Source organism: Citrus clementina, unplaced genomic scaffold (genome assembly GCF_000493195.1).
Source record: "Citrus clementina cultivar Clemenules unplaced genomic scaffold, Citrus_clementina_v1.0 scaffold_4, whole genome shotgun sequence".
Lineage (NCBI taxonomy): Eukaryota > Viridiplantae > Streptophyta > Magnoliopsida > Sapindales > Rutaceae > Citrus > Citrus x clementina.
The window spans coordinates 19,597,076-19,618,262 of record NW_006262274.1 but is presented as its reverse complement, the minus strand read 5'-3'; the positions used below and the strand labels follow the sequence as shown (position 1 = coordinate 19,618,262).

The 21,187-nt window shown below is 33.9% G+C and overlaps 3 protein-coding genes across 3 annotated transcripts; 1 reads left to right on the top strand and 2 right to left on the bottom strand.

Annotated features, from left to right (window-relative positions):
* Positions 1–1,605: 1,605 nt before the first annotated feature.
* Positions 1,606–2,735, bottom strand: LOC18044569 (zinc finger protein WIP6). Its single transcript, XM_006437668.2, has 2 exons — positions 2,290–2,735; positions 1,606–2,195 (listed from the first exon to the last, which is right to left on the bottom strand). Exons 1-2 carry the CDS (start codon positions 2,686–2,688, stop codon positions 1,704–1,706), a joined length of 891 nt encoding a protein of 296 aa, XP_006437731.1. The 5' UTR covers positions 2,689–2,735; the 3' UTR covers positions 1,606–1,703.
* Positions 2,736–10,308: 7,573 nt separating this feature from the next.
* Positions 10,309–13,032, top strand: LOC18044568 (transcription factor HHO3). Its single transcript, XM_006437667.2, has 5 exons — positions 10,309–10,932; positions 11,038–11,330; positions 11,444–11,753; positions 11,882–11,958; positions 12,448–13,032. The coding sequence occupies exons 1-5, from the start codon at positions 10,812–10,814 to the stop codon at positions 12,808–12,810; spliced, it is 1,164 nt and encodes a 387-aa protein (XP_006437730.1). The 5' UTR covers positions 10,309–10,811; the 3' UTR covers positions 12,811–13,032.
* Positions 13,033–16,885: 3,853 nt separating this feature from the next.
* On the bottom strand, positions 16,886–20,982 carry LOC18044567. Its single transcript, XM_006437666.2, has 7 exons — positions 20,593–20,982; positions 20,364–20,489; positions 20,104–20,262; positions 18,768–18,886; positions 18,403–18,594; positions 18,224–18,314; positions 16,886–17,198 (listed from the first exon to the last, which is right to left on the bottom strand). The coding sequence occupies exons 1-7, from the start codon at positions 20,845–20,847 to the stop codon at positions 17,106–17,108; spliced, it is 1,035 nt and encodes a 344-aa protein (XP_006437729.1). The 5' UTR covers positions 20,848–20,982; the 3' UTR covers positions 16,886–17,105.
* Between the last annotated feature and the right edge of the window lie 205 nt (positions 20,983–21,187).

The following is a 21,187-nucleotide window of genomic DNA, read 5'->3' as shown; positions in this document are numbered from 1 at the left end:
TATGTGTAAAACATTTAAGTTAAGATAACCGTCATGCATGTTCTCCCAATAAATAAAGAACTTTAAATGGATGGAACTATTTTAACTTGAATTTTGACTTTAAAAAATGAGTTATTAATTTCGTTTTATATAATCTAACGGCAGACATGGTAGATGAATTGACATTGCAAGTAATCAATGACTCAATTTCTGTTTAAATTTTATGTCAAAAGCTAAGTTAAAAACAATGCATTTTAAATAAATGTATTCTTGAATATAAGATTTTCCTATTATAGCATTCTTGTTATCGCCGCTGAGTATATAAACGTACTCATGTAATTGTTACATCATATTAATTATTAATGTATATTAATTATTTGTGAATTATAGCTTCACTCCTCTATGATGAACATTAATAAAATAAATGTTAAAATCCCTAGTACTGCCTTTAGCATTAAATATTTTGGAGAAGATAACGTCACTTTGTTAACATTAGAATGACATTTTGGGACGTGAAATCTTTGACATATACTTATCATTCCAAGACGTCTGCTTGACAAATGATTATCAAGAACTTACAACTTAAGGCTTAAATCTATGAGATCAATCGTGAGAATTTAAGGACTTGTTTGGAATTAAAGTTGGACAGTTATAGGTTTATAGCTTAAAAGTTATAATATCAAACTATTTGGTAAACACTAGTTGTTGTAATTTGGAAGCTATATTGATATGATTTTTCACTTTTATAATATAAAATCTATTATATCTTTAATAATTTTGTTAAAATTATTATTTAAAAATTATATTTATTATATATTATTAATTTTTATTTAATACTTACAGTTTTTTTTCTACAGAAGTTGTAGTTTAAAAGTTAGGGCATCTCAATCCTCAATTATAAACATGGCTTGATCTTCTTCCTTACGTTAGCATCCCATAGCATATATACATATTGGTGATGATGAATAAAATAACCTTAATTAAGACATAATTAATGAAGCTTAAGCATAAGCAATAAAAGCCAAACAAAAAGGACTTGAAGGGAAAAATAACAGGTGGGCTGAAAATAAGTTGTAGCATCTCTTCGTATATGTTCTGAAAAAGGGCAAAAAGTTAAAAATTAAAAATTAAAAAAAGAGGCAGCTCTTTTGGGTGAATCCCCAAAAACAGTAAAATTATCAGTGGTCCCGGGTTACCCCCCGGCCATACACTGCCAAAAGGGCTCGATCAAAGTGTTTCTAGTGGTAGTCTAAGCTCAGTGTGACTCAGTATTATTATGTAACATCAACAAGTTAAAAAGTGAACAGTAGAATCTGTGGCTCACTTCACTCCATACTCATTCACTGTACATGTCTGCATGCATGTCTGCTTGTATCTGCAGTCACTCCTGATTTTTCTTGACCAAATTTTTAAATAAATCAATAAATAAATAAGTAATCAATTAATTGTCACTCACTCACTCACTCACTCAACTCTCTCTAGCTCATCTCTATCAAAATTTTGTAGGTGCATATGTATGTGTGTACATATTTTTACGAAAAAGGTATAACAAAAAGGTGCTTTGAATTAGATAGTGTAACTGCCACTTTAAGCATTAAATGTCATATAGGTTATAGAAAACTCGGGCTTTCATTCCAGCATCTGTCGTCTTCATCAAATGTCTCCATATTAGATTAAAAGTGAACCACTCACTAATAATCCATATAATCTTAATTAGCTAATAATTAATAATACTTAAAGGAAAGTACAGAACCATTGATGTCTCCACCATCAACTTCATCTTCTTCTTCATCAAAATCATTATCTTCATCTTCATCTTCTTCAACTTCACGACCAAACTCCACAGTATGCGGTGCATGGCCATCACCAAAGGAACGCACATGGTCTTTAAGCGACCTCTTGTGCTTAAAATCAGAACCACAAATGCAAAACCATAATTTCCCACAATTTTTCTCGTGAGTCCTCCAATCACCTCTAACAGCAAAAGGCTTACCGCATTTCCTGCACCCGAAAGGCTTGGCTCCGTGCTTTCGCTTGTAATGTGTCTGCAGCGTTCGAAAATCCTTCAGTGGCCTTGATCTTGGATGCCCAATGTTGTTCTTGCAACCCTCAGCACAGCAATAACAAGGCAGTCTCAGCATAGAGGAAACCGCTTTTGTCCCTCTTAGTGACTCGGGCCCCTTCCTGTACTGTGAACCATGCCCCCACATATGCATCTACATAGAGGGAAAAAATATTAAAAAAATTAATTAACTAAGCATGTAATAATAAGCAAGTGCTTCCTTATGTGATCATTTTATGGATTGAGACCTGCATGTTGTTGTATCGATTGAAAGTTTTGTTGCAGACAGGGCAAGAGAACTGTGTGGGGCCAACGAGGATTTGCTCCGGGGATGGAATCCAGTACTGCCCTTCGACTAGTTTATTAACAATGTCATTAGGAGTAGGGTTAGAGGTAGAGCCGGCGGCTTCAGCTGTTGGGGGACCAATGTGGAGAGCTACTGTTACACCACTATGATGACTTGTTGGATTTTGGTGGTTATTATTATGGGCAAGTAATTGATTTGAAGTGGAGTGTTTGGAGACTCGTTGACCGGGAGGACCGAGGGAAAGAACAATGGAATCTTCATCTTGATGTTGTTCATCAGCAGCTTCGAAACAAGCACCTTCACTGGAGGATATGTAAGCGAAGGGCGCTGGAGTCTGCATGCTGATATGATGAATATATGAGTTAGAGAGAAAGAGAGAGATTTAGATTTGTTAGATCTGTGGAGTAGATCCGTGGGGACGAGAGAGGCATTAAATAAAGAAATGCTATTGGTATTTGGGTTTTGTGCTTTGTGTTTTGTGTTATGTTGTTGTGTTGTGAAGGTTAATTAACAAGATTGTTAATTTGCTTGAGAGAAAGCACGTGGAATGAGAAAAAAAATAGATAATGTTATTTGATGTTTTAATAAAATGGGTGTGTTTGGGAATGAAGGAGACAAGGAACCGGCAAATGAGTGAGAGATACATGTAGCGAAAGATGCATAGAATAGCGTACCAATTAGTAATTTAGTATCTCTGAAGCTCCTGCATTATCTCTTCTTCTACAGCTTTCTTCTGCCTGCCTGCGTACATTCAATTTAATTTACTCTTTTTCTCTCTCTATTTCCAAACAAAGGCTTGTGCACATCATGTAGACTTGGAGCAATGGTAACTGTGGAGAGAAATGCGTGAGCATCTCTTTCCAACTTTTGTTATTAATAATGACATTTCGATAGTGATAGTTACGGAGATTTAGGGTTTCTCGAGGTGGAACTGGAAAGAGATGTTTTGATGATTAAAAAAAAGAAAATCAAATGAATTAATAAACATAAAGAAAAAGGGACAAGGACACACAGTTCTCTAGGGTTTGGTTTTAATGTATAAATAGATTCTACTGTTTCAGAAATGGGGCACACTCCTCCATTGCTCCTTTGGAAAAATAGATCTCATAATCACGTAGATTTTGGAAAATAGAATTTAACATGATGTTTGATTTTTTTTTTTCCAATCAAAAGAAAAATACTAGGACAGTAAACTTTGTATGTCTATTCTTATAATGTTAGGAGCCTGCTTGTACATTAAGACAAATATTGAGAGGAAAAAGAAAAAGAAAGGAAGAACCACGGTACATGAGTATATGTCATGTAAAAACGTCATTAAATCTACAGTTACTGCCAAGTCCTGGTCACAGTTTTAAAGAGCAAGACTGTAAATGCAAACAAGATAAGCTAGGGCTAACATTGTTACCATATGAGACTGTCCTTGGTGAGGTACAAAGATTTGAATTCTGAAATAAACTATAAGAGGAATAAAATTTTTGATTGCTAGTGGTATGCATTAGTTCCATCATAGTACATAAATGTGAAAATTCTTAACTGTAGATGTAAAAGTGAGATAAAATTTTGAGGATTCTTTCTACTCACAATTCACACCGCTCATATCCACAGTAGTCAAGATCAGTTCTTCTGCTTCATAATGTAACACTGTTGCACAGTCATTACTACTTTTCACCAATAAAGTAATCAATCAATCAATCAGGGCACAACGTTATTAATTGACCAAACCAAATAGTTCGTGGGCCATCATTTTGGTTGGACAAAACCCGACTCGAATCTTTATTTTACTGCAATTAATTGTTTCGTCCATCCCATCAATGTGATTGTTTCAAAGCTTCCACTAGACCAGCCTGTGATGCTCACCTTATGTAATCCCCCAAAAAAGGTTTAATTAAAAGTACTAGGTTTGGTCTTGGCTTGACAATAATCCCACGCATCTTGTCTCCTTTTTGAGTTTTTTAATTAGATAAAAAGAATTAGGATGGTCACAAAATCAAAATGTATTATTATCTATTGGCAATATCCTGACATGATCGCTAACACAGCAAAGAGAGTTTTAGCTAACCATGAAGCTTGATGGGTGCATGATGATGGATCCCTACTACAGCATTATAAGTATTGTTTGTACATGACATGAAATTTGAATATGGTCTTTCGTGTGCCAAGGCCAAGTAACCTCATGTGAAACAATAACGTAAATGGGTGCTTTTGGCAACATAAGTTTTGCTTTTTCTCGTCAATGCTTCAACTTATTGGAAGTATATATCAGGGCAATAGTTTAATAGTACCGCTTTATTTCGGTCATAAACTACGGTGTTTTGTGTTTATAAATTGTCTACCATGAAAAGTTAAGTTTAAAATTGAGCCCAAAATTAATAGTTTTCATCAGTTATAAAATTTTATTATCTAGTAGATAAATGATGCATGATAATTGAGACTCAATTATTGGGATATCAATCTCAATCATTATTCTTTCTAAAAGAAAAAATACTGAAGCTGAATTCAATTATTCTAAAGAAAAGATAAATATAAAACAAATTTCCTAATAGTATTAGGAAAAAAGACTTCTATTGCTGTTTTGGACCTAAAAGGCTGAAATTTGGTACAAATATTACATACTTCATAGCCAAAGATGGTGAATTTTTTTCATCTCATTGAAAGTTTCAAAACTGTACATGCACATTATATGCCTAAAAAAATACTAATACTTCAGAAACCTTATTTCTTCTATTATTTTATGTTTTTGTTTCATCAAATAGTAGTTGTGCATATGCATGATTGGATTTTTGTTGATATTATACTAATTAACGTAATATGCACTATATTGTTGTTTGTTACTCTTCATTTTTAATGTTATAGGGCATATAGCCTATTATGTTAGTTTTTATAAATGTAATTATAAATTCGTATATATTTCTTTTAATAAAAACTTAAATCAAGCAAGACTGATCTTAGTCCATGAAACTGAGTACTCTAATCAGCCATTAAGATTAGGCCGGAAGTGAAGACGTACAATATAAAGTCAAGGCTACAGATTAATGAAAACTGATAAACTTTAATGCTAGTAAATTTTTTTAACTGTAGTTTTTGTTCATTCATTGTAGGGTGGGTGTCCATACCAAATTAATGATATTCTTATAAAGCTGAAAATCCATAGCATTATAGTTATAAACTCATCATATTACAATAAAAAAAAAATTACTGGGCTAAACTAAGTTTATAATGGCACTGTTCAGACTTTTATCCTTACTTATATTAAATGAATATTTACTCCATCCCCATTGCTGGGAAGATATCCACACCTACCAAATTATATAATTGAGAGAAGGATAAAATCCTATTCTATGATAGGGTATTTGCCCTTAAAGAGCACAGGGTCGTCATTGCGCTACAAGCCACTTATAAAACTCATTATTTATGTGCATAAAATGGAAATCATCTTTCGCCAGGATTAGTGAAAAAAATTGATGGTTGTATTATATAAACAAATGAACCTAATCTTTTTACATATAGTGATTATTTCTTGTAAGAGAAATATTCATTTCTTTATACAAATTGTATTCCTTCTTAATAAGTTATTCAAAGGAAAAATTATTTATTATTTGAATAGTAATCCTCTTAAAGAAGAAAATATTCTAAGAAAAAAAAAAAGAGACATATACCCTAACACACATGTATGTTTGATTGACAAACAAGGCTTTGCTGCATGTGTGTGATGAAAAAAAAAATGCAAGAAAGAAAAAGGGGGGGGAAAAAAAATCATTTACTGTAGTTTTGCATGGCCGCATGGGGTTCGCTTGGTGAATACAGTAAACATTGTGACGTGAATTGCGGGAAAGATAAAAGTGAAGAAGAGTGCCAAATTATCGTCTTGTACTAGAAAGGAAACCTGAAAAAGGGCGACAGTAAGTGGTTGCCCTAATGGCCACCCCTCTAGCTCTAGCTCTAGCTCTAGCTCTAGCTCTATCTCTTCATAAGTGTCGGTGTCAGTGTATACGTACTTGGGACACAACCACTGCCAGTCGCTGTGTTTAGTGTCAACCATTTGCATTTACCACGCTTTTTCAATTGCTATATGTGGATTCTCGTGGTCAAGCTTTGAGTTTTTGACTGGGATCGGATCTCTGATCTATCTCTTCATTTCTTCTTCAACTGTTGCTCACTGCTCGTGCTCAAAAATTATAATATATGTTCGATTTTTTTTTTTTTTTTGGGGGGTATTTTTATAGTGCTTTCTTTTCTCAATTTCTAGTTTAAAATATAAATCGATTTGCCTGAGCTGTTTTGTTATAATAATGCCACCCTTGCGAAGCCCTTTGATGATTTAGATGGAACACAGAGAAAAGGCTCATCTGATATGGAAAATGGGCCGGGATATGAGCCCATTTTAGAGCCTTAAATTTTTTGACACCATTATAAATGTCAATTTGGCATATCATTACAGAGATTGGTGATTTGACTCCAAAAGCTTGAATCGCTTGGCATGTCACTGCCTGGTCTTAGCCTTGATTAGGATTTTATTTTTATTTAATATTGATTGCAGCTTTTTCACTGTACTTCGTTCTATTTATCGTCTATATATATATATTTTAATTGTTAAGTTTCGAATTAAAGTCCTATCTACTAACTTCACCATCTTTGCCTCAAGCAAATGTTATTTTCGTTTCTGTTTCCCAGGAAAAAAACAAACAAACAGACAAACAAATTAAGCAAAGACAAAATGCCCATAATCATTGATTGTTGTTTTTAATACTCTATTTATGACTCACTTAGGACTGTTATTTCATATATATCATAACATATCTTATGAAAATCTAAAATTATCTTTATTCAATTATAAATTAAAATCATTACATTTAAAAATAATATTATTGTTACTAATAAAATTGAGATGATAAAATTAAAAATACAATTAATAAAATAAAATACTTATTTCAATTATCAATTATTATATATGTATATAATTTAATATTTTATTTATTTTAGTCATATGTAGTCTTACATTATTAAGCATATACGACTGTTTTTAATACTCGCACAATTTGTAAAAATAAATTTTACCAAACATTTAACTCATTCTCTCCACAGTTAGTAATTTATGTTGTGCAACTAATAATAATTATTTTAAAAGTAAATGCATTACCAAACTGTCCCTTAATTATTTAAAAAAGTAATAATGACCCCTTTTTGGGCCAATTATAATAAGAATTAAATTCATATTAAACTATGTTGAAGTGTGAACATAAAACTGATTTCATCATGTCAAATTGTGTTCTCAGTTGTGTATGACGTGGGTTGGAGTAGACATGTAGTAAATAACAGCCACGCAATGTAGTCGAATTTATAAGAAGTAGAACATGCGCCAATCACATGATGTGTATACTTGTTAGGCGTTAGCATAAAACGACCAACATGAAGATCATTTTGGTTTTTACTTATTCAAAGTACGAAGACACCATGTGCTCAAGGGCGTTATTGGTTGTTACAGTGGCGGGAAAATTCTGGGTTTGTTTGTTATAACAAATCCAGAACACAGATGGCTAACTAGTACCTCAACATTGTTATAGTTATCTATATAATTTAAAAAAAAAAAAAGAAGTAATTTTTTACACTTATATTTATTTTTGTTATTAATATTTGTGGATTAAATTTGACATGTTGTTTTAACTAATGCTGGTATTTTTATCAAAAACTTTCCTGAACATTTGAAAAGAAAATCAATGATTACTAGCCCACACAAAACACTGGACCATATCAAATAAATGCCAATGGAAAGTGATCGGTTGCCAATCTATATTATTAATGGCTTCCACATATTGACTGGGTGTGGGTGAAAACGAAAATTTGAAATTTTTTATCAATCACGTGAATTGTGAATTGGGGACCAGCGATGGACAAGACATTTACCGTCACGACAATGGACGGACGGCGGTTGATGTTTCATCTCACACTGGAGGGAAATGTGCATGACAAAAAGTTTTTTCATGTGCTGTCAAATATAAATTGTTATCTCTGCATTCTCTTTAACTTTCATGTTCATCGTTTCATCAATCATTTATCTCTATTCACTTATCGTGTGTTTACTTCTTGAAATAAAAAATGAGAATTAAAATTAAATTTACTTAACAAAATTGAATTTGAGAATGGAATAAATTACGTGAGTCCCACATAATTTAGAAATAAAGAATGAGAATATCATTCCTATGGGGGGTTGGGAATGAGAATGTGAGAATGAAAATAAAATATAAATTTATTTTTTTATCCTTTTAATTTTTTCATATTTTCTAAATTACACTTATTCAAATCACAAAATAATTTTATTATTTTAAATATCATTAATAATTATATTATTATTATTATTAAATTTCATTAATTTTATTATTTTAGTTATTATTAATTATTTTTATTTTTATTACTATTATCATTATTAACAATATTATCATTATTATTGTTGTTATTATTATTATTATTATTCCCATGAAGTAAACGCATCATTAATGAAATATACGACTCTACTAAAAGATTGTATAGTTCACAACCTTCGTTTCATCAAATTGCTAATCAAAATCATAGAATCACACTGTTCAAATTTGAAAATTCATATATTATTAATTCTTTTTCATTTCTTAAATAGCTGCTTTGTTTTATTATTTATTTATTTATTTTGTTGAAACAAGCTCAATGCACTTCTTAATCTTTTGGTTCAATTTTTCATATGGGTTTAGGAGACAATTTTTTTATTGTTTTCTTTAATTTCATACTTTTAAGTTGGACCTCAAATTCAATATGTCGGATTTAGGTTTTAACTTTTAGCTGGACATTTTATAATATTAGGCAAAGAAAATCTTTGAGAAGACTTTTTTATTATAATTATTATCATCAACCTAAGTATCTGATAGATAAGTTTATCGAGTGCCAAGTGATACAAGGGATAATGAGTTCTATTTTGTTTTTCTGAAAGGGAGATAAGGAATTATTACAATGGAATAATGACTAATGAAAATTAGTATTTATCTAAAGCCAAAACTAAAAATCCTCGCATTCAAAGGAAAGAGTAATAATATACGTACAAACTCTTATATAAATTTTTTTTGGTACAAATTAATGTGGCATGATTAAGTCAATTAAATTAAACATTTCTTAATTCAAATAATTTATTTTATTATTTTATATATTTATTCAATTAATAGGTTAATGTCAAATTAATTTATACAAAATAAATTTATAAAAAATTTAATAGCTCACTCATCACTCAAATGAGCAATAAGATGTAAGATTAAGATGTAAAGCGATAAAAATTCATTGATGCAAGACTGACAATTAGATGTAATAAGATCATTTCCATCGTGTGAAAGTAACTAGTTGTCCCGACAGTTTCGTGCGTACTCCATAAACAAAAGTGGGGCCCTTCAATCAGAAGTAACAATTCGCCACCGTTAAAGAAAACGTGGGCCCTCCACCCATCGCTACGTGTCCGACTTTTGCTGGCAACGGAATTCACACGCGCCCTGACTCTGCGATGGCTTGTGCAAATAAGTCACCGAAGCGTGAAACAAGGAATAGTGGGTAAGGGCGGGTTAAGATAAAGCAAAGTTGGCCCTTAAAGGGCGTGAAAAGCCACGATCACATTTCCTGTAGACCTAATCAGACGCGGCGTGGGCAGTGTGTGTGCGTGCACGCTCACGAGATTCTTTCCTTGCAGATCGCTCTCGTGATTCCTCACCATCCAAAGAATATTCCAATCGAAGACATAAAGATAATCCAAATTTCCCAAAATGCCCGAATACAATTAAATTACTATAAGGACGCCCCTGCGACGTTTCCGTGTGCTTGCTCATTTTCGATTTGACACGTAAGATAACAAGTGACGTGGCAGTAAAGTTGTACCGGGTATTATTAGAACGTGTATTCATAGGAAGATTAGATAGAGAGAGAGAGAGAGAGAGAGTCATTTGATCTTATCTGTGTAGGAGGTGAGAAAGGTGGTGACGTAATTGCCAGCCCGCACAGAAGAGACGAAAAGCGAATCACAACCTGGAATATTCAACCCTATCTCTCTCATCCCTTATATAAACAAACCCACCACTCTCTCTCTCTCTCTCTCTCTCTCTCTAACACAACAGCTTCAATTTTTAATCGAAAGATTCGTTTTTGTTACGCGACGCCCCGACTTCGATTTATTCGCTACGCTTCATCTTTGCCGTTGGATCTTCCTCTCGTTCCCTTCAAATTCATACAAAATTAAATACGATTTTTATCTATCTAATTTTTCTATCTGGGTTCCTAAGTTTATTCCATTTCTTGATTCTGCTCGGATCCTTTATTCCTCTGCTGTCACCGTTGATTTTACTTTCACCTGTTCGGATCCCTCTATGCTTTGTCTCATACCCCACCTTCTTATATTAACCACCATTTACACCCATCTCTCTCCATAATCTAAACTTTTTCACCAACATAAAGTCAGACACCATGGATTACGCGGAAAAAATGCAGAGGTGTCACGAGTATGTGGAAGCCTTAGAAGAAGAAAAACGAAAGATTCAAGTCTTTCAACGCGAACTTCCTTTGTGCTTGGAGCTCGTAACGCAAGGTATGTTTTGTTTTTGAAAATATTTTTGGTTTGGTTGGATTTTAAGAAGAGAGGTGATTGAGTTTAATGGATTTTTAATTGGGTGGGTACTGGTGGTGGGTGCAGCAATTCAAGCATGCAGGAGGGAGTTATCCGGTACGACGACCGAGTACATGCATGTACAATCGGAGTGTTCGGAGCAAACATCAAGTGACGGTCCTATCCTGGAAGAATTTATTCCTATCAAAAGGAGTTCATCCCATGATGATAATGATAATGATAATGATGACCGACATTCAAACAGGCCTACTACTACAAACAATAATAGGGAAAAAGAAAAGAACAGTGACAAGAAAAAATCAGACTGGCTTAGATCTGTCCAATTGTGGAATCAATCCCCAGATCCACAACCTAAAGAGGTACTGCTTCGAAAACATCCCGAGCTCGTTACCCTCTGACCCTTTTGTTAGGGAATTAATAAACTAAAACGTAAAAAGCTTTATGAATTAATTAGTCAGTGAAATTGTCGCAGGAGGAGGTGGTGCCTAGGAAAGCCACAGTGGTTGAAGTGAAGAGAAATGGAAGTGGAGGTGCATTTCAGCCATTTCACAGAGAAAAATGTGGGGAAAAGAAGGACCAACAACAAAGACTGGGAAAAGTTAATACTCCGGTCCCAACGGCTGCTGCTAGTTCCACAACGGACACTGCGGTTGGTAAAGGTGAAAAAAATGATAAAGATAAAGATAAAGAGGGCCAGCCTCAAAGAAAGCAAAGGCGCTCTTGGTCGCCTGAATTGCATAGACGGTTCTTGCATGCTCTTCAACAACTCGGTGGCTCACATGGTATGTGTTTATTGGTTTTGTGTGTGTGTGTGTGTGTGTGTGTGTTTTATTTTAATGGGATTGAATTGGATTTTGAATTTTGGTGCTGATCGATATGAGGATTTATTTGGTATTGAATGTGTTTGCAGCTGCTACGCCTAAGCAAATTAGGGAGCTAATGAATGTTGATGGGCTTACTAATGATGAAGTCAAGAGCCATCTACAGGTCAGTATCTTTATTAATCGCTCACTGCTCATGAAACTCACCGTATTAAAAACCGTACCTGGGTTTATCAATTTCCGTTTAAAAATGTTGTTAGTGTGTATTTATGTATATACTTAGGATGGATTTTATCATGAAGATGTAGTCTAATTGATGAAAATAATACTGCATTCATATTGGTGGAACATAAGGAACTCAAGTTACCTCGATGTAGCAATAATTGAATGGTCGAGATTAGTCCTAAGATATCAAATTGAAGATGTATTCTTCTCTATCAATTTCAAATGTTTGTCCAATTATGAAATTGCTATAGGTTTTTGGCGTGGAATATCCTTTATTAGATTCCTTTCATCTTGTATATATGATTATGACAGTGCAATAGTGATTAATTTGTTGCAATCTCAAATCTGTTTTGCTTCAATCATAACTGTAACTTCTTAGCAATGATATCAAGCATAGTCTTAATGTTGTTTATCTTTTCAATTGTTTCAGAAATATCGTCTGCACACAAGGAGACCAAGTCCGGCAATGCACAACGGTGGCAACCCACAAGCGCCCCAATTTGTGGTGGTCGGAGGCATTTGGGTGCAAGCGCCTGAATATGCAGCAGTTGCTGCCAAAGCCCCAGGGGAAGCAGGCTCTATTGCCACAAGCAACGGAATCTATGCACCGGTAGCTGCACCACCGCCTGCAGTACCTCAATCTTCAGCATCAGTAGTGCAAATATCTCAACAGACACAATCCGAGCACTTACAATCAGAAGAAAGGGGCAGTCATAGTGACGGTGGCCATCATGCTAATTCTCCGGCTACATCTTCCTCTACGCATACCACCACAACTTCCCCTGTGTTCTAGCATCCGTAGAAACAGAATGGTGTAAAATTTTTGTAACAAAGCTTGCTAGTAGAAATTTCTATATCACATGACAATTTTTCTTCTTGTTTTTGGAGTGTAAAACTTGATAAGAGTTATAGCTGGATACATTGCAAAGTGACTGTCAGCCTTCTTGAATAAGTATCCTTGTAGTCCACCACCAAATTGTTTCCATAAACTAATATAGTGAAGGAATAAATTTCATTTACCGGCTATTTAAATGCTAGTTTATGGAAATGTTACATATCTCAAAAGTTATTTCAGAAAATATATATCTCAAATGGAATGAAGTGTAGAGAAGACGATATTTGTTGTTACACCATGGGGTGGGATCATCTTTTTACCTTAGCCAACAAGATACAAGTAGGTCATTAATGACATGTCTAGCAAAAGTCTGAAGCTTAATAGACAAATTTGGAATAATCTTTTTTATTTTTTCTTTAGTCATAAAAAAGTTGAAGATCTGTCACAGATTCGAAAATAATCAATAAAAGAATCTTGACTTGTAGGAAACCTTCTTGTTCAAGAAATTGAGAGATGTAATGAAATCTTTTCGGTTGGGAAAGTGTTGCCCCCCTTAGAAAATACGTTTCCGTATAAATCAAGATTCAAGGCTCATATGATTCTTGAACGATCTTTCTTTGTCAAAGAGGAAAGGATGTGAAAACAAGAAATGAAGAGGGATTCGGGCTAACATTTTTATGAATCTCTTGAGGTAAGAGGTTAGCAAATTAGTTGCAAGGCGACTTTGTCCAAATTTTTCCCACTCCTCTTATATTGTGTTAATGTGAATGGTTTTGATACAATTATTAAATTGGTTCATTTCTTTGTTAGAACATTGACTATGCATTCTCCCATTTTTAAAAACAGTAAATAATAGTTGAGATTCTGTTGATAGCTTCTATCATTTCACACCCATTCTTGGTTTCTTTACTTTCTCTCTTTTTTTTTTTTTCTTTCCCCCCCGCGCGTTTCGCCGTCTACTCTTGAAAGTTTGACAAGCAAAAATTGCTTTGATCGATAGGAATCAACTTTCACATGTAACTTGAACACTGTTGGGATGAAAACAATAAAAGTAAATGGAGATGGACCTAACAGACAATTAATTAAACAAACGGCAAAAGATAAGCAAATGTGCTACAAACTTTTTAAATTGTGTTGAACAAGATGAAATAATTGAGAGAGATATATATTAAAATTTATAGAGATAAATATACTTGACTTTATTTTAGTGGACAAACAAAACAAACAACAACAAATATTATAATGATACATTCCAGCTCATTTAAGACTTTCTCTATGACAGCTATATTTATTTCCGTCCGATTATTTTTTTTTAAAAAATAATACGCATCCCTCTCTATAATATCGTGCTAGATGGAAGAAAGTACAAATAATAGCCTTGAGCCTTAGAATGACAAAACTTAAAAGAACAAGATCTAAAGTCATCACCAAATTTGAATGTTTTGGTGATTTGTTTAGCATATCACTTCAAGCTCCAAACCCTATGCCCTCTCTTCCAAGTACAAGACAACAATTGCGAAGAAGATATCTAATCATAACTTCTCTAGCAGAAGTTATTAAAAAAAAAAAAAACCGAGTGTTGTTACTTGTTTCTAATCTTAATAATCTTAATCAAGATTAAAACCAATAGTTAAGCATCGAATTATCATGAACAAGAACATTAATGTACAGTTGGTTACAACTGTTTTTAATTGATTGTTACATGGTCCACTTGGAAAACGTGGCGACTTGATTATTTGAGTGCAACGAGGCCCATACGGGGGCCCAAGAATATAATTATTTTTCTGACAACACAATTACACAAGACACATGAGGACAAAGCTGTGGTTGTAATCTCATCGCATTAGGCACCGTTTCTAATAAATAAAAACAAAATGTAGTACGTTGCAAATGTTATGGTATATGGTCCACATGGAATATTCTAGGAACTTAGGCATATTTCCATTTTTTTTTTTAAATTTTTGGTTAGATTTTGTTTAACATTTATTGATTTGAATAATACTAAAGTTTTGCACATAGGTTATCATCTAGTTCTAAAGTATATTCTCCATTTTTTTTTAACTTATCTTCTTGGTGAGATGGACTGGAGAAGATATTCTGATCCTCGGAATCTTGCCTTGTCGAAGATTCTGCTTCCATTATTTCAGCTTCAATTTTAAATTAAAAAGGAGAGCGTTTGGTGTATGCTCTTATATGTACAAACATATAAATCTGTGACTTGGGTGCCGCAAGAAAATTGCCCTTGAGGCCATTTGATGCGTTTCTGATCATGTATGATGATCTCCGGGTGATTATAGACTGTGACTGGAAAAAGATCAGACGGGTATGATTCGTCGATCGGGTTAAATTTGGTGTTGTGATGTATGCGAGTAGGTGGAGTAGGAGTAGGCAAGAAAAACCCGTTTGGGTGTATTGCGAAATTGTGATTAGTTTAATTCTAGTAGTAGTTTGTATAAAGATAGACACACACGGATCCATGGAACGAGGGAGTTCCGAGCACTTTAGGCATTGTATTTTTAAAATTTGTCAAAGATATAGATAGATAGCCAAATGCGTCCTTTCAATGAATCTAAGGGCCAAATGCCTCTTGCAAGCCCTTAAAAACCAACATAAAAATGGGGATTTGTTATGAAGAGTTGTACACAAAAGTCATTTCGCGTTTCATTAGTAGATGATGATGGAATTTTTTTAGGAAATGTGGGAATATTATTCGAATGACCTAAACCCAAAAAAGAAAGAAAATAGAATATGTTTTTTTTTTTTTTTATTGAATCTCATAACAAAAACATGTGTATTCCGTATCACCAGAGTTGAGTCAACACTTTATTATATGTTATTATGTAAATATAAATAATTTTCATTATTTCATGCATCATGCTTTGATTTCGATGGGGTTGGCTTAGGTGCACTATTAAAGCTACAGCTAGGCCGTGCCGCCGATCTTGTGTGATTTGTTTGGTGCCAGTTGCAACATGCAGATAAAGAAAGAAAGAAAGAAAGAAAGAAAGAAAAGATTAACATTGACTTGAGAGTGAAATTGTGCAATGTGGCCAATTTGGAGCATTCGAATTTACTTTACAATTGCCTCGTGACTTTGTAGGTAAAAATGATAAAGAACTACTAAGTGGAATCAAAACCCTAAGCTGACTTAAGACGGTAGATTCCTGAATAAGAAACTTTGATCACTCAATGCTGAGATTTTCCTGATCACTCAATGCTTTGCTTTCATACGCCATATACTTTCACGTTGTATTTTAAGGTTTTTATTATTATTATTATTCCTTTTGGGCCAAATATTTGGGTTTCATACGCCATATACCTCCAAGATGTATTTAGCATCTTTTAGTTTTTATTAAGGTACAAAAAATCCCAAGGGTAAAAAATAATTAAATAAAATAACCAGCTAAAAAGCTAGAGGGATATGACGTATCTTGCCAATAAAACAAAAGAAGGAATTGTGTTCACCATGAACTGAAAAATAATTTCTCACATTCTTTTGTTTGATGTTAAAAGTTACCAAAGACGAAACTGTGAAAGGATTAGCAAAATAAAATGACAACTACAAAAAATTGTTTTTTTTTTTTCTGAAACAATTATTGATAAGATCATCTCCTAACTCTCAAGTTTTTAAAAATTATTTGTCATATGTTTTTTAATAGTAATATATAAATAAATTATGTGTTGGTTTTAATATTTATTAACTATTAATCACCACTTAAATTAAATTTTTACTCAATACAAAAGTTATGTCGTCAAAGAATCATGATCCGACCAGCCAATAAGATAATTAATAAGAAAGCACCCTGCAGTAACAGCTAAAACAGAATCCAAAATCCACTCCAGAAAATCGGTACTTCAGAATTCCCAGGCATCCTCAAGCAATTATCTTTTTTATCTAAGGATTTTTTTAAGACATTAAATGAACCGAGATTAGTGTTTTTATTGTGCACTTCCTCCTAAAAATTGGACAGACAAATTATAATTTTTCTTATTAGATTTTGACATTGCAGATAGAATTATAGACACTAGCTGCAAGGATTTAATTTTTGCCCGGGTCTCAGTTTACGGTTCCTCTTAAAACAAAAGCCACAAATTTAGCTGAAATTCGCAAAGAAAATGTAGCAGCAACTGGAACGGGCATAAAAAATAAATGGAAGTAACAGAACACTGCTAAGAGATATGTTAATTACTCTGATATACACAATATGAAGAAACTGCAGTTGTATTCAGATGTTATATGAAGGAAAGGGGCTCTATGGATTATCTGAAGGTGCTGGAATTTCTAGAGGTTCACCGGGTGTGGGCTCTAGTAATTGTGCATCTGGTAGTTCCTTCGATAGAAGTTCCTGCGTTAAGCAAAGTTCATTCCATCAATATCCGATATACATATATATTATAGGAACAACTTGAAAGTTGAATCTACAACACCATCACTCTCTCGTGAGGAAAAGGCACGAGTAATAAGCAAAGTTAAATGGAAAATAAACTAAATCAATCAAACTTGATTGATAATCTCAATTACCATCTGCAAATCAGTCCTAACAGATCTGACACTATCCTTGATTCATTCAACAACTGTAACAGAACTTTCTGTCATAGCATTTGTAAATTTTGCACTGTCCAAAACAGAAGAATTATATTAACTGATTACACAAATTTTCGTCTAAATATCACTAACGTCCAATCCGGAACATAGACTAGAAGGCAGGCAATTTTCATGTTGGAGTTTGGTGAAGTTAACAAGATGATATAGCAAAAGCAAAGGCAAAAAGGTTTCCCATACATGAATATTGGCGCAAGATACTATAGTATCTTTTAACACTATCTACTGTGTTTTCACACATAGCAGATGCCACACTACCAAGGATTAAGGTATTTCCCAATTAATATAACGATTCACCGCATGGTGGTTCATATGAGCACACAGCACAGCCTATCATAAACCAGATGTCAGGGAGAAAATTATTAGAGTTAATGGAGGGATCATCTTACATATATCCTTTGAATTATCAGTAATTTGGTAAAATAACTGTAGTAAGTCCCTATTGTTTCTTATTCCATTTACATCATAGTTAGTGAAGCAGAAGTCAGACTTCATTCTTCTCTATGCAAGCTAAATCTCAGAGGGAAAACTTGAAACATTACAGACTGGAAGGAACAAACTCAAAATTTCCCCATCAGAAGGTGCTATGTGGAGGACAATTCAAATGACAGTTTTTGGAAGGAATCAACTCAGGAAGTTGATTGGATGTAATAGCTTCCGAATCAAAAGCATACCTTCATCAGCATCATAACATTTATTTTCTTACATCTTATGAGGTAACAAATGGATTTCACAACTCATCTCCTTTTAAGCAATTTCATATTATACCTTGAATGATTCAATTGTCCCTTCACTCTGAATTATACTCGCAAGAAACCCTTTGCTATCAAGATCTCCATTTTTCATTGGCACAATAAACCTGTAAAACAGAGGAGGAAATAAAATACATAAGCACACAATAAATTGTTGTTGCCTTAGCTTCAAAGGCTGAGGTTATCGATGAATACTTGGCATGCAGCAGCTTAGCAAGTTTAACTGCATCTTCTTGTCCCGAAACCAAAGTAAATTTAGGAAGAAGCTGCTTTATGACGGGGGTAATGACGATGTCAGACCGTTCCTTCTCTAGAAAATTTTGATTGTATACACAGTGGGGTTCATAGTAAAGAGTCAGTTGGCCTTGTGAAGAATTGACGAGATACCTGCATGATACATAAAACCCTGAAGGATAAAATCTTGAATTTTCAAACTAATCAAACTAAAAGAAAGTAGTACAGAAGGGGACAAATAAATAAGGGACCACAATTGTTTGAAAATAGACTTAAGATCAGAACCTGCTTACAGACACATCACAAAACTTTTGTTAAAGATTTACCCATTCTCAGGGCGTTGCCAGGGAGGACCCAGAACTGGGCCAGCAGTCGCTTTGACTCTGAGTTTGGAACCATTTCTACCTTCAATTTCAGAGCTCTGACCGGGTTCTACATATGTAACCTGTAAGGTTCTGAAATTAAAATTTAAAAGATAAATGACTAATAGGAAACCCTTTTTTTTTCCCAAAAAAAAAAAAATTGGAAACAGAGAAATCCCTCAATGTGTGCACAGGGTTTGGAACAATTTTTGTTGAACACTTTGAGATGCTTTTGTTCACAATATACCTCCTTCATGGCATATGCAAACTACAGCATCGTGAGAATACATTGAAGAGGCAAATGAGTAGGATCACATACAGATAATACTCATTATTTTTCTGTTACTCCCTTAAACAATATTGCACTAACTCAACAAGAGTTTCAAGTGCAACAAAGTATCGCTCCAAATACTGTAAGAAACGACTGAGTAAAGAATTCCTAGAACCCAAATTAATGTGGACACTTAGTAAATACTGTCACCATCTCCTGCAAGAATTTTATGAGTGACTTATACCTAACTCAAATTCAGACATTGGCTAATTCTTAAAATTTATAGATAATGGGTGTGTTCCATAAGATTGCCTCTCATGCTTATACCATGTATTGCTTTAGGGAAAACAACAGTCATGAAAATACTCGCATGAGGGCGTCTCATCTCTCATTCTGAAATAAAAGTGTACAAGCTGTCCACAGTGTTGTACGATGTGAAGGCATCAAACAAGAGGTTTTGGCATATATATTTGACAAAAAAGTCCTGAAATCATCCCCAAAAGAGAAAAAAAAAAAGCAAAAACAACAGCCCTAAATCAAATTATCACCACTTCCCAATTGTAGTGTATAAAAAGGGAATTTTGGGAAGGCCAGAGTTGAAGTTATGAAGTTAAGTAGTTAAGTGGTTAACCACCAATCCATCTAGATTGATTTGTCTACATATTGGCTATAAAGTAAGTTTCACTTAAAATTAAAAAAAAAAAAGCCATATTTTGTTTTTTGGCATTAGTTCATACAAATAAATTTATTAGAATTCCTTGGATGCAAACAAAGGGTAGATCACCAAAATGAGCCAACATCTTCCTTTACCAACAGCTACACAGAAATAAGAGTTTGGCTAAAATGTGAACAAACAATCAGTTAACAGTGTCATTATTTCTTTCTCAATGACCATTTGATTTTCATTTTCATTCATTCAACTATACACACGAAAGAACTAAATGTCAGTGACAAGAACTACATATCAATAATAATAATTAAAAAAAATAATCAATGAAAAATACCAAAAGTGAATAATAAATCACTCACATTTTGGAAAAGGGGATCGAGCAGAGTCTTGGCATTGGGAGTAGCAATGACTTTAAGATTAGGAGACATTTTAGAAAGTGGCTTAAGGGTCTTCAAATGACAGTGATCATCCAGGCTTTGAGTAATCAATAAACAGTCAACTTGTGGAAGATCACTAAGCTGCACTAAAGTTTTCATCCCAATCAGAACAATCTAATTAATTTTCAAACAAATTCTGCATATGTCTTGGATGACAGTTAATTTAAAGAAAAAAAAGAAACCTGGAAACTCTTCAAGAATTTCTTGCCAGCATCAAAAAGCCAAGGAATACCAAAATCCAAGTTGCCCACCAAGATTGGATCAACCAACACTTTCACCCCGTCCAAATCCCACAACCAACTGTTTCCCTAAACCAAAAAAGTTAAAACAAAAGGCACAAAATCAACAAAAATTCCCAATCAATTAAAGCTATAAAAGAGCTATATGTAAAATAAAACAATGAAAACCCACCTCTAAGTAAGTGAGCTTAAACACATCAGTGGCAACAGCATTCTCCTCAGAAACTAAAGCAGAAACCACCTTGCTGAATCTTCTTGTTGGGAAATTGAACGCGGTGGGATGGATGGGAACTGAACTCCGACAAGCTGAAGTGAAACGGGGAGTTTTTGATAACGCGGAGAGTATTATATCCGTGGTTCTTGTTCTGCTGCGCCTGCTCGGTAAGCAACTGAAGGGAAGAGTGTTGCAGTGGAAGCCTGTTAACATTGTTGCGTACCGGTACGGAGCTGCGTCCTCCCGCGAATCACCGTCTCCTTGCCTTCTTTTGTTCTTTTTTCTGTGCTATCGTTTTTTAATCACTTTCTTCAACCAAGCAAAAGGTGACGTGTTATTGTGTTAATCTAAATATCATCATATTCATAGATGATTTAACCGGCTTCAACTCTGCCACTTGGCATACGATGAGTCGATGACCCTTATATGTCTATATACATATATGTATATTTCAAAAGTGACAATTATTTATTTAAATGGAAAGCGGGATTTTGCCGCATGATTTCAAGTTTTTAACCGGATCCTGTCAGAAAATACAGTTAAACTGTTTTTA

Bases quoted from the DNA above. Each gene is read 5' to 3' on its own strand.
- LOC18044569 (XM_006437668.2), bottom strand. From the start codon at position 2,688: ATGCAGACTCCAGCGCCCTTCGCTTACATATCCTCCAGTGAAGGTGCT. The intron at 2,196-2,289 runs GTCTCAATCCAT...CCCTCTATGTAG, and splicing joins ATCGATACAACAACATGCAG to ATGCATATGTGGGGGCATGG.
- LOC18044568 (XM_006437667.2), top strand. From the start codon at position 10,812: ATGGATTACGCGGAAAAAATGCAGAGGTGTCACGAGTATGTGGAAGCC. The intron at 11,331-11,443 runs GTACTGCTTCGA...AAATTGTCGCAG, and splicing joins CAGATCCACAACCTAAAGAG to GAGGAGGTGGTGCCTAGGAA. The intron at 11,754-11,881 runs GTATGTGTTTAT...ATGTGTTTGCAG, and splicing joins ACAACTCGGTGGCTCACATG to CTGCTACGCCTAAGCAAATT.
- LOC18044567 (XM_006437666.2), bottom strand. From the start codon at position 20,847: ATGTTAACAGGCTTCCACTGCAACACTCTTCCCTTCAGTTGCTTACCG. The intron at 18,315-18,402 runs GTATTCATCGAT...TCTGTTTTACAG, and splicing joins GCTAAGCTGCTGCATGCCAA to GTTTATTGTGCCAATGAAAA. The intron at 17,199-18,223 runs GTATAATATGAA...TGCTTAACGCAG, and splicing joins GGACAATTGAATCATTCAAG to GAACTTCTATCGAAGGAACT.